General features: G+C 41.0%; 1 protein-coding gene and 1 non-coding gene across 8 annotated transcripts in view; both read left to right on the plus strand.

The window, feature by feature from the left end:
* The window catches only part of DNAJC6 (DnaJ heat shock protein family (Hsp40) member C6), a 187,221-nt gene extending 177,529 nt beyond the window's left edge, over positions 1–9,692 (plus strand). For 4 of the 7 annotated variants that reach the window (XM_074380965.1, XM_074380964.1, XM_074380967.1 and 1 more), the window contains 3 exons: positions 2,427–2,569; positions 5,660–5,836; positions 7,343–8,550. In XM_074380965.1, the coding sequence (XP_074237066.1) occupies positions 2,427–2,569; positions 5,660–5,836; positions 7,343–7,444 (422 nt within the window). In that variant the 3' untranslated portion in view covers positions 7,445–8,550. Of the gene's footprint in view, positions 1–2,426; positions 2,570–5,659; positions 5,837–7,342 lie in introns of all 7 variants that reach the window. The other 3 variants (XM_003921465.4, XM_010348092.3, XM_039473617.2) reach the window with 1 other exon arrangement.
* Positions 9,693–10,230: 538 nt separating this feature from the next.
* Positions 10,231–10,421, plus strand: LOC120366272 (U2 spliceosomal RNA). The gene has a single exon (XR_005581001.1). It is a non-coding gene; the product is annotated as a U2 spliceosomal RNA (small nuclear RNA).
* Positions 10,422–15,292: the final 4,871 nt, after the last annotated feature.

The raw sequence follows: 15,292 nt of genomic DNA on the forward strand, positions 1-15,292 counted from the left end.
CTGAGTGTGTCTGTCTGAAGGTAACAGTAGTTTCAATTCAGTAGTTTCTGAGGCAGTCTGATAGTTGTAGACACACAACATGATCCCTATCCCCAGTGCTGTATCTGGAGCCTCCTGGGTTGATTATGCTCCTAAATTTTATACCATTTTGTGACTGTGGGCTCACTTGTCTATTTCTCTTCAGACTGGAACCAGATGGAGGGCAGGGACTGTGTCTTAGTTGCCATGGGATCATTAGCACCTAGCATAGTACTTGGCATAGAGTAGGCACTAAATGAATGTCGACGGGATATGAGTGGGGAGGTGGATGGATCTTAAAGCTGTTATTCCTTTGGAATAAGAGGAAAGAAGAAGTTGGGAAATCTTTCAAGAACATAGGTCATATTTGCCCCTGGGTCTCAGTTGCAGGACTGTTTGTGTCTTGGACACTTGGCCTTTCTTACACTCTGTTTGGTGGATTCCTGAGATCAGTGGGGTACCTATGATGGTGCCAACATCTGAGGCTGGAGGATACTCTGGATAGGATTTTGACAATGAGTGAAAAATAATATTTTTGCATAGGAAGGATAGTTAGATTTGAGTTTATTAAAAGCCTGTTTTGGTACATTTTATACTTCAGCTGATTTTGTCAGACCTTGCAGTGAAATACATAGGAACATGATGAGGGAACAGGCCTTTCTCTCTGTGGAATAGGAAAGGCAATTCTTCTGTTCTTCCTAGTAGCTGTAGCTAACGTTTGTTAAGTGCTTACTGTATGTCAGGCACTATCCTAAGCATTTTTTATATACAATCATCCCCCTTTATTTGCAGTTTTATCTTTGAAGTTTCAGTTACCTGAGGTCAACTGCAGTCTGAAAATGTTAAGTGGAAAATTCCAGGAATAAGCAATTCATGTATTTTAAATTGTGCACCATTATGAGTAGCATGATGAAACCTTGCATCTTCTTACTCCATCCTACCTAGGACGTGAATCATCCCTCTGTACAGCACATCTATGTTGAGTTCTCTACCCACCCGTTAGTCACTTAGTAGCCATCTCGGTTATCAGATCCAAAAAATAGTACTGTGTATATAGGGTCTGGTACTATCTGTGGTTTTAGGTATCCACTGGGGGTCTTGGAACATATCCCCTGTGACTAAGTAGGGGAACTCCTGTATTATTTCTCATAATCTTCCAAACCAACCACATATTATAGGTGGGAAACCTGAGACACAGATCGATGAAGTAATTTTCTAAGTTAATGCAGCTTCTTAGTGACAGAGCCAGGATTTGAACCCTGGCGATCTGGCTCCAGAACCCCTGCTCTTTACTGCTATACTCCACTGGTTAGAACACAGGTGCTTCTCACAACACCAACATGTTAGGAATTCTGTTGTTGGGGATAGGTAACATCATGCTTGTTTTTGACTAGCAAGGACATTTCCTGGACAATTCCATAGAGTCATGTCACTTACCCCCCATTTTTGAGTAGACAGATGTGGGGCGAGTGACTTCAGTCAGCAAATACTTATGGAGCATTTTCAGTGTAGAAAACATTGAGGATGCAGCAGTGAACAAGAAACAAAATCCCTAGTCTCAGAGCACTTACATTTCAGTATGTGCAAGTGCAGATGGCTATATACTTTACACCATAGGGAAAGCAAATGGATTTCAACTAAAAAACCGATTTTGGTTGATTGGAACTGACTGTATGGACTATTATTTTTGGTTCTATTTTGTTTTAACAAGCGTTTAGATAGCCAGGCACTGTTCTAAGCATTTTAAATATTAACTAATTCATTTTCACAACAATTCCATAAGGTGAGTAATATTCCTAACACCATCCCCATTTTATGGATGAGGAAACTGAGGAATAGAGATAGTAAGTAACTTGCCTAGGTTACATCACTAATAAGTGGCAGGGTTGTAATTCAAACTGGGGAGTTGGGGTCCAAAGTCTTTGTTCCTAGCCACATGCTAGGCTGCCTCTGCAAACAAATTGAGAAGGATTGAGACTGCAACAAGACTTGGAGGGAAAGAGCACTGTGATCAGCTAAAATATCAACAGGATATGCGTGGGGAAGTGGTAGCGTGCATGAATTTCAAGTACGAAAACCCAGATATGCATTAGTCATAATCTGGAGGGATAAATATCCTCATATAAAGAGAAGGTACAGTGGAAATAGAATCAGATTTGGTTTCATGATCCAGCCTCCAGTTTTAACCTTGCCACATGTATGTTACATGATTCTGAACAGGTTCATTTTCATCATCTGTAAAATGGGTGCAAGAGTCTCTTACCCTACTCACAGGGTAAGAAAGCACGAGGGTTAAGGGACTGAATGCACATTAAAAACATGTTGAAGACTCCAGATCCTGTGAGATAATGATATAGTATTATGTTTAAGAACGAAAACTATAATGATTTTCAAAAATTGTATTGCAGAAGGGAAACAAAAAGCAGCTGACTTTGAAGACCTACTCTCTGGTCAAGGTTTCAATGCTCACAAAGACAAAAAGGGGCCTCGGACAATAGCTGAGATGAGAAAGGAGGAAATGGCTAAGGAAATGGATCCTGAGAAATTAAAGGTAAATGGGGTTCCGGCGCAGCTTGATTATCCTATATGACAAAGTCATGTGATAAAGTAATGTGTATGGCGCCATCAGCATGAGACTAACTTACTGTCTTAGTCCATTCAGGCTGCTATAACAAAATATCACAAACAGGTGGCTTATAAACAACAGTTTTTTTTTTTTTTTCTCATAGTTATGAAGGCTGGGAAGGCCAAGATCAAGGTGCCAGCCATTTTGGTGTCTGGTGAGGACCCTCTTCCTGGTTCATGGATGATGGTCTTTTCCCTGTGTCCTCATAGGCAGAAGAAGAAAGAGGTCTTACTGGCCTCTTTCATGAGGGCACTAATCCCATTTATAAGAAACCTGTCTCATGAACTAATCACCTCCCAATAGGAAGCCCCAACCTCCTAATACCATCACCTCCGGAGTTAGAATTTCAGTATAGGAATTTTGGGGGGACACATACATCTAGACCATAGCACCTATAGAAGGCATGGTGTTAGATTTCTGATGACCGCTCTACTGCATTTACTCTTTGCAGCTATGATTTGAGTACAGCTGTGCCCTTTAATAGCACAACAGCGTTGAGAAGGTTGCACATGCTGTTTAATTTCTTTAATAAAATAAATATTATTCCATAGTACGGTGATACAGATTTCTTTTATTTGCCTGTTCAAATGAGCAGCGGCACTTTTTAAGAGGTGATTTTGTTATTCAGATGGCATTCACATTCTCAAGATGAGTCATTAGACTTTGCTGGTAAGAAGAATGCATTATTTATGTTTTCTCTTCCTTTCTTGAGAGCTTTTTTATTAAACCAGATTGACTGAAGCCCCCCAGGGTCCTTTCTCTACCAATAGAGAACTGTTTATATACTGGAGACTTATCAATTCCTGTAACATTAAACTTGGAGGTTTGGAAGGTAGAGGAGAGAAAGGCTGAGGGAGGTGTGGCTTCTGTCTTCCACACTGCCTCCCTCTGCTTTTAAACAGAGCAGTTCTACTTTTATCTGTTTTTGATTCTGGAGGTCTAGGGAAAATTTGATTTGAGGTTTTTCCTCAAACCAAATCAACATACTTTTTTCCTCAAATCAACATACTTCTTTAGTATGTTTCAGCATGGTTGCTTTTTTTTTTTTTTAAGTTTGTAAATCAGCGAATCTAACTCCTTTGTTTCACAGCTGAAAAAAAAAACTCACATAACTTCATAGCTGAAGATATTGTATGGACAGGTGGTTATGTTGATGAGTCGTATCAGGTCTGGAAGAGTCTGTAAAGATCAAGCGAATTGGAATGCTCTTCACAGATGGAGAGGTTGAATTCCTAAGTGACAGAATACTAAATATGCTGACACTATAACAGAGTGAAAGAAGGATGTAATCTGTCTCTGTACTAAAGCATCTGCAAAACCAGTAGTTGAATGGCAAGTCAATCTTAACACATTCTGAAGAAATATACCACTGTTCTGTATAATTTCCTGACAGATTTGTTGTAGATGTATATAATATACATCTACTATAACTTAGTCTTTGATACATTTTTTGGTACAATGTAGGGTCCTTCATTTGCATGTTTTTCACTCCACTCAGTGTCACAGAGGCTTAATATTTCTTCCAAAAACTTTGTGCTTCATCTCGGTAACCCTTGTTCATTAGGCAGACTCGGACAGTTTCCTATAAAAGAAAGTTGTTTATTTCATTTAAGCCATGTTTGATTATCTAATTGGTACAGGGTATGTAATTGTTTGGGAGGGTAGTTGTCATTAATGTGACTAAATCATTCATCCACCAATACACGCTTAGCTGAACTCCTGTTAGGAACTCAGTGCTGATACAGTTTTATGATTGCTCTGACTTAATCATCTCATTTGTTCAAACTGTGAATGTTCATAGTTCAAATAAGTGACTAAATGGGTCAATTCATTCAACAAGCCTTTTTGAGCTCTGTTCTGCGCCAGGTACATTATTTAGTTCCAAGATACAGTGATATATAAGAAACAACACTGGGCCAGGTGTGGTGGCTCACGCCTGTAATCCCAGCACTTTGGGAAGCCGAGGTGGGTGGATCCTGAGGTCAGGAGTTCAAGACCAGCCTGACCAACATGGTGAAACCCTGTCTCTACTAAAAATACAAAAATTAGCCAGTGTGGTGGCAAGCACCTTTAATCCCAACTATTCAGGAGGCTGAGGCAGAAGAATTGCTTGAACATGGGAGGCAGAGGTTGCAGTGAGCCGAGATCGTGCCATTGCACCACTACAGCCTGGGCTACAGAGCAAGACTCCATCTCAAAAAATAAAAAAAAAACAAGAAACAATACTTTTCCTTAAACAGCTCTGCCTAATGGCAGGGAAAGATAAACACACAATTAAAATAAAGTGTGGCACATATTATGGTAGAAACATGTTTAAGGTAGAGTAGCCCAGAGAAGTTTGGCCCTTTTTTTTTTTTTTTTTTTTTTTGGTGGTTGTTGTTTTTTTGAGACGGAGTTTCGCTCTTGTTACCCAGGCTGGAGTGCAGTGGCGTGATCTCGGCTCACCGCAACCTCCGCCTCCTGGGTTCAGGCAATTCTCCTGCCTCAGCCTTCTGAGTAGCTGGGATTACAGGCACGCGCCACCATGCCCAGCTCATTTTTTGTATATTTAGTAGAGACGGGGTTTCACCATGTTGACCAGGATGGTCTCGATCTCTTGACCTCGTGATCCACCCACCTCAGCCTCCCAAAGTGCTGGGATTACAGGCTTGAGCCACCGTGCCCGGCCCTGGCCCCTTTTTAAGGGTTACTTATTTAGTGCCGTATCCACCGTCATGGAGTTTATATTGAGTATAACTCTGGGGGTGGGGATGGAAGAGAAAGGAATTCAAATTGGCAAAGTCTAACAGAGTGAAATTCCTCAGCAGGCTTTTGAAGGATGGTAGAGTTACCAGAAAGACAAGGTAGGAGGTTGAGGAGGAGAAGCATTCCAGGTGGACGAAACAGCTTGGATTATACACGTTGCCCTAAGTGTTTTGATGTTGCTGGAGCAGAAGGGGTTTCTAGAGTCCTAGTAGAAACCTTCTAAACTAGTCAGTAAGCATTCGAATTTCTTAATCCCCTTTGTGTTTACAGATTCTGGAATGGATTGAAGGCAAAGAAAGAAATATCAGAGCCCTTCTCTCCACAATGCATACTGTGCTGTGGGCTGGGGAGACCAAGTGGAAACCGGTTGGCATGGCAGACCTGGTAACCCCAGAGCAGGTGAAGAAGGTGTACAGAAAGGCTGTCCTCGTCGTGCACCCAGATAAAGTGGGTATAACCTGCCCTGCTGTGTGTCTTGTCAGGTCCTTGCTTCATTATCTTCTGCGTGTGTGTCTTACTTTAAATGTGCTGGTTAATTAGACCTGTTTTTAATAAAATTAAGTCTATGGGTTAAAATCAGATATTTAGACAAATAGTTACACTTTATGAAATGAGAAAGAATATATCAAACTATATATTACAGGAGCTTATTTAAAGAGGGTAAGATTTACCCAGTGATTAATTTTTAGGGCTCAGAAGTAAATTGTGGCTGGGTGTGATAGCTCATGTCTGTAATCCCAGCACTTTGGCGGGCTGAGGTGGGCAAATTGCTTGAACCCTCAAGTTTGAGACCGACCTGGGCAACATGACAAAACCCTGACCCTACAAAAAAAAAAACAAAAAACAAAATTAGCTGGTGTGGTGGCATGAGCCTATAGTCCCAGCTACTCAGGAGGCTGAGGTAGGAGGATCACTTGAGCCTGTGAGATCAAGACTGCAGTGAGCTGAGATCTCTCTAGTGCACTCCAGCCTGGGCAACAGAGTGAGACCCTGTCTTCAAAAAAAGAAAAGAAAAAAAGTAAATTGTGTCCTGACTTACAATCGTAAGGACAGGCTAAGAGCGGGACAGAAGACAACTCCTTTCCTTTGGAGATACAACAGTATGGTTAGCCAGGGTGGTAGTGAAAAAGCTTTAGAATGTAGTTGGTAAAATTTGTGAGAATTAATAAAATATTCAAAATGGAATTAAATTTGCCACTCTATTGATTATCACTATATTGTTATATCAGTTTATGCTTTCATTGAAGCATATATACATCTAAGGGCTCTACCTTGTCAGAAACTTCAACTCACTTATGGTCCAAATGAAATCATCGTAATACATAGAAACATTCAGAAAGAAGTGAGTCACCTTGCTGTCACATAGACCACACCAGCCGTGTGACACGAAGCTCTGATCAAAGTGCCACTTGGCAACACAGGCTTGAATTTGATGCATTTGATTTTCATCTCTCCAAATTTTTTGTAGCTCGTCTGAATAGAAGAATTAATGAGAAGTAATGTTAGTGCTTGAATTTTGATGAATCAAAAGAGAAGGAGAAACAAGAGCCCAGAAAAATCCACAAACTGTATGCCCCATTATGATCTCAAAGAACTTTTTAGAAATGTGAAAATGGGAGTTAAAAACAGTCAATGGAGATGGGCTGTCATGAACCTTTGTCATTTGGCAGATACTTCTGGAGAACAGAGATACATCTTTTGCTGCCCGATAAGCTCTCCGTTGTCTGCTCCTTGACTGAATTACTACCACCCTTGGGCATTTCCAGGGGGAGGGCATTACGGGGAGGTTATAATAATTTGGGTCACACATAATAGATTAGGCTGAAAAAGAGAAATGGCCAAATAGAAAAGCATTTCAATTACTTAGGACCCATATATAGTGGCAGTGAAAAATTGAATATCAATACAATTTTGGTCTGTGGTATCTAATGTGTGTTTTTATTTTTTCTACAGGCTACTGGGCAACCCTATGAACAATATGCAAAGATGATTTTCATGGAGCTCAATGATGCCTGGTCTGAATTTGAAAACCAAGGCCAAAAGCCCTTATATTAATTTATGAGCTTTTCCATCCCTGCTGCAGACCTTTGCTAATGCTTAGTGTGTGTCACAATTCTGAGGTTTTCGCAGATGAACCAAAAACTCCAGTAATGTGTTTTCAGTACTAAACCATTAAATTACTCATGAATTAATTTATCTTGATAAGGAATGGGGATGTTTGGTTTCTCAAAGTTCCCGACATAAAAGATTCAACGCATGAGAGGAACTTCTAGTCAGATGACCTTGCAGGACCACATTCCACCCTGCCCTGTGGGGAGCCTACTCAGCCTCCTACCTGGGGAAATGGAAAATAGAGGCCACCACCCATGAAGGCGTTTAACACCCATCACATTGTCTGAGAATAGGATTAATGACCCAAAGTTATGATAATAGAGTTATGTGATGTTTTAAAACAATGGTTTTTAGATTTTCTTGGAAGAATATAATTTGGGCAGTGACTTTTTGCAGATTTCAGGAACGAAATCACCAAGTATTTTTTTTTAGTAAAAATTTACTAAGGCCTGTAGCATAATACTGTAAAGGTCTTTTGGTCAAGAAGACTAACAAATATAAAGGAACTTCAGTTGTGGGGAGTGATAATAGTCCAGTGATTAAACTACAGTCCAGTGATTACCACCAACTTTCTGACTAAGATGCAAATGAATGAAAATGCTGGCTAAAGAAAATAGGGACTCTGAAGATGTCGAAATTTTTATTCCTGGTTAGGAAGGTGGGCTGCTACCCTTTCTTTTTCTTTAGAAAACTGTGATTGATTAAAGAAAAAGTCTTACTACTATAACAACTCTAACCCTGGGTTTAAATGAAACATCTAGTTTTGCCATAAAGCTTAATGCTCTTTTTTTGTTTAGCCAAGAAAATGTTCTTAGCTGGAAAAGCAGTTTGGTTCGTTCACAATTTATCAGGACCAATATCTGGACTCATTGTGCTGTAGGTTTGTGAGTGATTGTGGTAAGAGAATAGAAGGCAACACTGAATAGGAGTTAGGAGATAGGAGGCCCGATGAGTGAGAGAGCTGCCCTCACCTGCAGACACAGTTAGATGGCTTGTCAGTGTCTGCTCTGAGGAACCAGGTCCCATCTCCCCACAAGGCAAATCTAGACCCACTGGATTATTACAGTGGGCTTTATTGTTTTAGAAGTAGTTGGGGATCCACAGGACACTGTTCATACAAGGATGTTTGTGAAAGCGAAGTAAGAATGAAAGCTTTCTAGATCTCAGACTGGCTGGATTCAGATCAGTGTTTTGGCTGGTTCTCATTCTAAGGGGTAAGCAGTTTGCTATTCTATGACTTTAGTAGCTATCTTTTGGTGTGCACATATACAATGTGCATTATACATATATATATATATGCACAAAGCAGATGGGCAAAAAGATTTTCATGCTAATCTTCAAAGGTTCATGCTCAATATTGTGAAAAGCTTTTAAAAGTTGTTTTGAAAAGACAATCATTTTTTGTTTTTGTTTTGATTTTTTGTGGCAAGCTATACCGGAAAAGCGGCATGTCAGAAATACTTTAGGTTCTACATAGATCTCTCTCTCTCTCTCTCTCTTTCTCTCTCTCTCATTTTTTGTTATAAAGGTTCATTATTTATTTTACCTTTTACTGACAATGTGAAACTCAAAGAAAATGTTCTCTTTTTAAATATACAGTCATAAACTGTTCAAGGTAACCATAACAGACTAGGTGTTATTTATTAACGTACTATAAAATAATGTTGATCCAGTATGTGCTTGTCTTATTTAAAATTGGAATGTGAGACATGTTTCTGTGACCTGTTTTTTTTTCTCATTCATATTTGTAGATATTGTGTGAACTACAGTATATAATGATAACAATTAAAAGGATATTCTGTGGATGTCACATATTTTGAAATGATAGAACTACATTAGCTTTGTATCATGTTTGGATAATTCATCAACATTCACAGTTTAAAACATTAAACATTGTGTAATTAGCAATGAGAAAAAATCTCACTTAACTTAAATTTGGGGGTTTCCCCCCACATCTCTTTTCCGGATACATAATAATTCTGGACCCCTATTTATCTCAAAACTCTTAATATATGCAGACCAACAGGTTTTTGCATTCCTTTTAAATAACTGGTTGTGACAAAGCTTGTTGTTGATCAGATTCACTGTTTCATCATATTTATTGTAATATATTTTTTGTTTTGTAAATATGTTACAACAAAATGTGATTGGTCTAAAATATTTGTAATGTATATTAAAAAGTTCAAAAATATTTGTAGAAATCTAAGTTATTTGGGTACTTGTAGTAATACGATGACGAGCTGGAATGCTACCATACACATAATTCACTTTTAAGGAAAGTTATGAGGAGAAAATATGAAAAGCATGCACCAACATGTAATCTGACAGGATTTCTGGATTTATACTTAATCACTCCGGCCCCAACACACACACACACACACACACACACAAATGCACACATGCACACAAACATGCACACACAATTTTGATTATGCTACATGATATATGTTTCAAAAAGAATTAGCATAGAAATCCTGGTCTGCTAGCCAGAAAATTAAAGGATTTTCAAAGATGAATTTGTATGTCGAGGCAAAGCGATTGAACCTGGAAGTCTGGGACCTTATCTTAGAAACAAAACCGCAGATATGTTCTTTGGAAACAAATGCTATAATTCAAAGGTACTTGGCCCGTCACTGTACTGTCTACATGTGGAAGAATGTTCAAGTTGAATCCTAATGCTGTGAATGAAACACAGTCTGTGTGGGGAATGAGCAAAAAGTTGAATTCCAATCGCTTTTTGGCCTGTTGGCCAAAATCAGTGTAGCATCTATTTTTATCAGCTTAATATCTGATATGTCTTCTATCTAAGAACAGTATTTTAAATGGATTTTTTGGAGCAGGGAGATGGAATAGGAATTTGCCCCACCCATTCCACACATCAGCCTGGTATTGCAGTAACTCCAGAAATGGTTCACTGTGCCCCCAACTAAAAAGACAACAAAAAAGAAAAAAGTTGAATTACAGATACAGTTATCACAGCAACAAGTCAGTCTTCCTGCTGGAAACATTTATCGGGGAAGCTAGGTCAAGCAGCAGATTTTGATTATTCTAAAGATAAATCATGGTTTTTGGGAATAGTGATAAATACTGGTTTGAGATAAAAAGACTGGGTTTAAATCCCAGTTTTCCCATTTATAGACTTTTTTTTTTAAAGAGGGTCCTTCTCTGGTCCCTAGGCTGAAGTATAGTGGGTCTATCACAGCTCTCTGCAACCCTTAACTCCTAAGCTCAAGTGATCCTCTCGTCTCGGCCCTCTTGTAGCTAGGACTACGGGTGGGAGCCACCATGCCTGCTTCTTTTTTCCTTCTGTTTGTCTTTTTTTCTTTTTCTTTCTTTTCTTTATTATTATTTTTTTCCCTTTGGAGAGACACCCAGGATGGTCTTGAAATCCTGGCCTCAAGTGATCCTCCAGCCTCAGCCTTCCAAAGTGCTGGGATTACAGGCATGAGCCACTATGCCAAACCTTACAGACTCTTATATTGGACAAGGTTCTTGAACTCTCTGAGTCTTAATTTTATCACCTGTAAAATAGAATTCTAACAACCCTGCAATGGAGGAATTAAGGACTGTGTATATAAACTCTTATCAAGTGGGTACTCACTAATTGTTATTGTTACTGATAGTAAAGACGAAGTGTAGGTGAGTATTGGTGCTGGAATTACATGGAAACCTCATATTCTGGGGCATGGATAAACACAAGCAGGAAAAAGCAACCCAAAGTTACTTTTACCTTGGCCCTTATTCCTGATCTCCTTGGGTTTACAGAGATCTGCTTGCATAAAATGGCAAAGAGATTTGCATTCTAGTTTCTGTAGAGGGAATAGTTATGTAAAAACAAGTAGTGATTGAGCATTAGGAAGAAAACGAATGTTTAGGATTTCAATTAGTGTTGCATCATTCTTGCATTTAACTTATGCACTGACTTGCAAGCCTGCCCCAGTGTAGATATAACATCTTGGCATTTACCTTGTGTGCACTGCCCTAGGTGCTATCATACATATGTAGATATACATATTTTTTTCTTTTTTTCTCATTTAATTCCCCCCAAGATTCTGAGAGACAGGTTTTTGTAACTGCTATCTCAGGAAGCTAAAGCATGGAGAAATTTATCCAGAGCTGGAGCTTGAGGCTACATTTTTTCCCCTGAGGATAAGGAGAGATGATACTGTATATGGTAAACTTAGTGATATTTGTTAACTCAGCCAATATTTTTTATAATATACAAGATACTGGCCGGGCACAGTGGCTCACGCCTGTAATCCCAGCACTTTGGGAGGCCGAGCCGGGTGGATCACGAGGTCGAGAGATCGAGACCATCCTGGTCAACGTGGTGAAACCCCGTCTCTACTAAAAATACAAAAAATTAGCTGGGCATGGTGGCGCGTGCCTGTAATCCCAGCTACTCAGAAGGCTGAGGCAGGAGAATTGCCTGAACCCAGGAGGCGGAGGTTGCGGTGAGCTGAGATTGCGCCATTGCACTCCAGCCTGGGTAACAAGAGCGAAACTCCGTCTCAAAAAAAAAAGATACTAATAGTTATGTAGGAGAAAATTAAATCAGCGAATGGATTTGATGCCCTGTGAAACATAAGGGGTTACTGTTATTTGTAGTTACTGTAAGAATTTTTGCTTCTCGGTGCATAAGATCTACCGTGGGGAACAGTGCAAGTGCTGTTCTGACTTGAGAGTTGAACAGTTTGGGACTTGATCTCAGCTTCCCTTTTCACTGGTTACTGAGAACTTGTTTTCCTACCTATAAGACAGAGACAATAAAACCTAGCTCATCAGTGCAAGATTATTGAATACAAGGAGAGAATATTAAAATTCATCCCAATAAGTCCACTGTAGTCATAGGCAGCATGACAGAGGTCACAGATCTTATACATCCAAGTAACATACCAATGCCAAGTTGGGGAGAAGGATTTGGTTTTTAGGATTTTACTTTCTGTTTCTGAAGACTCTTTTATTCTTGAGAAAATGTGGAAGGGGTAAGTGGAAGAACAATTTTTTCAGTGCAGCATCAGGCAAAAGAAAAGCAGATTTTTTCAGATGGTTAAAGCCTATGGCAAAATAGCTAACTTTCCCTTTAAGGTGTTTGGTAACCTGGAAAGGACAGCTGGCGTGGGCAGAAAACTTGTTCCAGACAAACACTGTCCCGGCAGTTTTCTAATTCCAGACTTTTACCCTGGGGCAAACACCTCAACTTTTAGTTTCATACCACCTTCCAGTCCGTATCTTACTCCTGAGCCTAGGGTGCTCACACTGAGCTCTGCCTCTGACGTGTTGTTAGTTTGCTCTAAAATCACTTACCTTTTGTGTGACTGGAGTCAGGCTGACATGGAAGGCTCCTGCAAACCCTATTTAGGCTCTCTGGAGACAGAGTGGGTGGTTGGAAATGGAAAGGGAAATGAGGGAAATTTAACCCCATAGAATATCTTCCCCATGAGAGTAGCTTAGCACTACACGAAGAGAGCTAAAAACCACAGACTTCCAGGGCTCGTCTGATACGCAGGTTCCCTTGGATGCTCTAACAGGTATTAGAAATAATATGATAGGGAACCAAGCTGTTGCAGGGGAGGAAGAATCTTTTCCTTGACATATCTTAGGTTCTCTAGCTGGGGCCCGGTGCATTAGACTGGCCAAAGACGAACAAAAGTAAAGCAAGTTTATCAACGTGTGCATTGTTCATGTAGGTAACATATAGGAATACTCAGAGATAAGCAACTCAAATGTTTGTTTAGAACTTGGGCTTGCACCACTGCACTCCGTCCTAGGTGACAGAAACTCCATCTCAAAAAAAAAAAAAAAAAAAAAAAAAAAAAAAAAAACCAAAAAACAAAAAACTTGGGCTTATATAGCATGTTAGCAAAGGCACAATAAATTTTTTAGAGAAATGACAAGATAAAGGATCTTGAGTCTCTAGGGACAGCAGATTGTGGGAAGACAAATTTATGGGAGACTAGCTGCAGATAAAGGCTAGACACTAAAGTTTATCATGTAGATTCTTCTTGTGTTGTCTCCAGGCTGACAAGGGTCTACGATCGTCTCTGGTGATTAATCTTTGTCCTTCCTGGTAGAGCAGGCAGGAGGGTAAACTTTGCAAACTTATATCCTGCTTTTTGGCAGATAGAGGGAAGGCAGAATGCTTTTCTAGTACCTTGTACCTATTTGCTTCTTCCTAATTGTCTTCAGCTCAAAATAATCCTTAGGCTGAAGTGGCACACACTGTCAATGATCTTGAGTAGATCGAAGGCTCCAAAGCAGAGTGCAGTGTAGTACTGGATCTCCAAGCATCTTTCTGCAGTGAGTCGGGTATTACAATGCTGTTTTCAGTGAGTGTGCCATCCATCGGTGAGGAGAAATGAGAGGAGCTAGAAAAATAAACTGACAGCTAGAAAAAGACACTACTCAATCAACAAATAGACATTTCTTGAGACAATAACATGCTCAATGTACAATTGTGAAAAAGTAAACGGGGTAAGGTCCTGAAAAGTGATGGTGGTGAGAATTTATACTTCTCAGGTGCCCAGGGGAAGCTAGATTTACAGACTCCTTTGCCTTTCAGTCCTTTGGAAAACTGAGGAAAAGCAAAAGAGGGACCATACCTTCAGGTAGAGTGGCTCTTAGCTAGAATGAGGGGAAGTGCCCCAGAATCCAACCTCCTCCTAAGAGCTGTGTGACAGGCAAGTCCTACCCTTTCTGCACCTCTTTCCTTAAATGTAAGATGAAGCATTTGGACCAGACTTTCTATGATCTTCTAGATTGCTCTTGCCAAAACAGAACTCTCCATTCCTGTGAGTAAGATAAGTACACAATGGCTCTCAGAGATCTAAAAATTGGCCTTGGTTTCCTGCAAACTTTGGGGTCCCAAGGTACAAAAATAATAGCCTTTCTTTTTTTAAGGTTCATGAAAGCTTCAGACACAAAAGCTTATATGGTCTTCGTCTCTACAACTAAACCAGGGAGTAAAGAAAAACCTCACTAATTTCAGTAAAGCGTTGCTATTAAGCAAGGCAAACCTAGGCAAATGTCAAGTTACTGACGAGGGTTGTTTCCTAAGAGGCTGTCCTCTGATGCCCCCGCCCCTCCTCTGCCTCAGCCACGTGGCAGACAGGCACAAGCTCTCACACAAGCACGTACATGGGGGCGCAGGGAACATAACACTGGTTATTGGGTCAGTGTCCCTTGCCCATAGACTGCAACTTTTCCCCTCCCTCCCTCTCCACCCTCTCCCCACTTTCTACACCTAGGTTCTCAGGGAGGCTCAGGGAGGATCCCCCGCTGCGTGCACCGCGTTCTGCGTTGCCTGGGGGAGACTCTGCGCCCGAGGTCGGGGCGGAGCCAAGGCCCTAACCCACAGATTGAACGGGTTTGAGGATTACCCGGAGGGCTCAGGATCTAGGAGGAGGGCCCAGGGCGCAGGGTTGGGGTTATTCTGGGAGAGCTTTGTGGGGCCAGGGTTCTTAGGGATAGAGCTGGATCTGCCAGCTAGGGGAAGAGCTCTAGACCTGCCGGAGCGAAGTACTGAGTGGCTGGGGCGGAACGGGACCAGCAGGCGCGGTCTCCGCGAGCCAGGGGAGGAGCTCTGCACTGTCAGGGGCGCGGCTCTGAGTAGCGGGATTGGGGTCCAGAGCAGCAGGCGTGGCCTCCACGAGCTAGGGGAGGAGCACTGTACCGTCGGGGGCGGGGCTCTGAGCAGCGGGGCGGGGTCTGAACTAGCAGGCGCGGCCCCTGAGAGCTGGGGGCGGGGTTCTGCACCCCGAGGGGCGGGGCTCTTGGTGGGCGGAGTTGGGA

This window comes from Saimiri boliviensis, chromosome 11 (assembly GCF_048565385.1).
Source record: "Saimiri boliviensis isolate mSaiBol1 chromosome 11, mSaiBol1.pri, whole genome shotgun sequence".
Lineage (NCBI taxonomy): Eukaryota > Metazoa > Chordata > Mammalia > Primates > Cebidae > Saimiri > Saimiri boliviensis.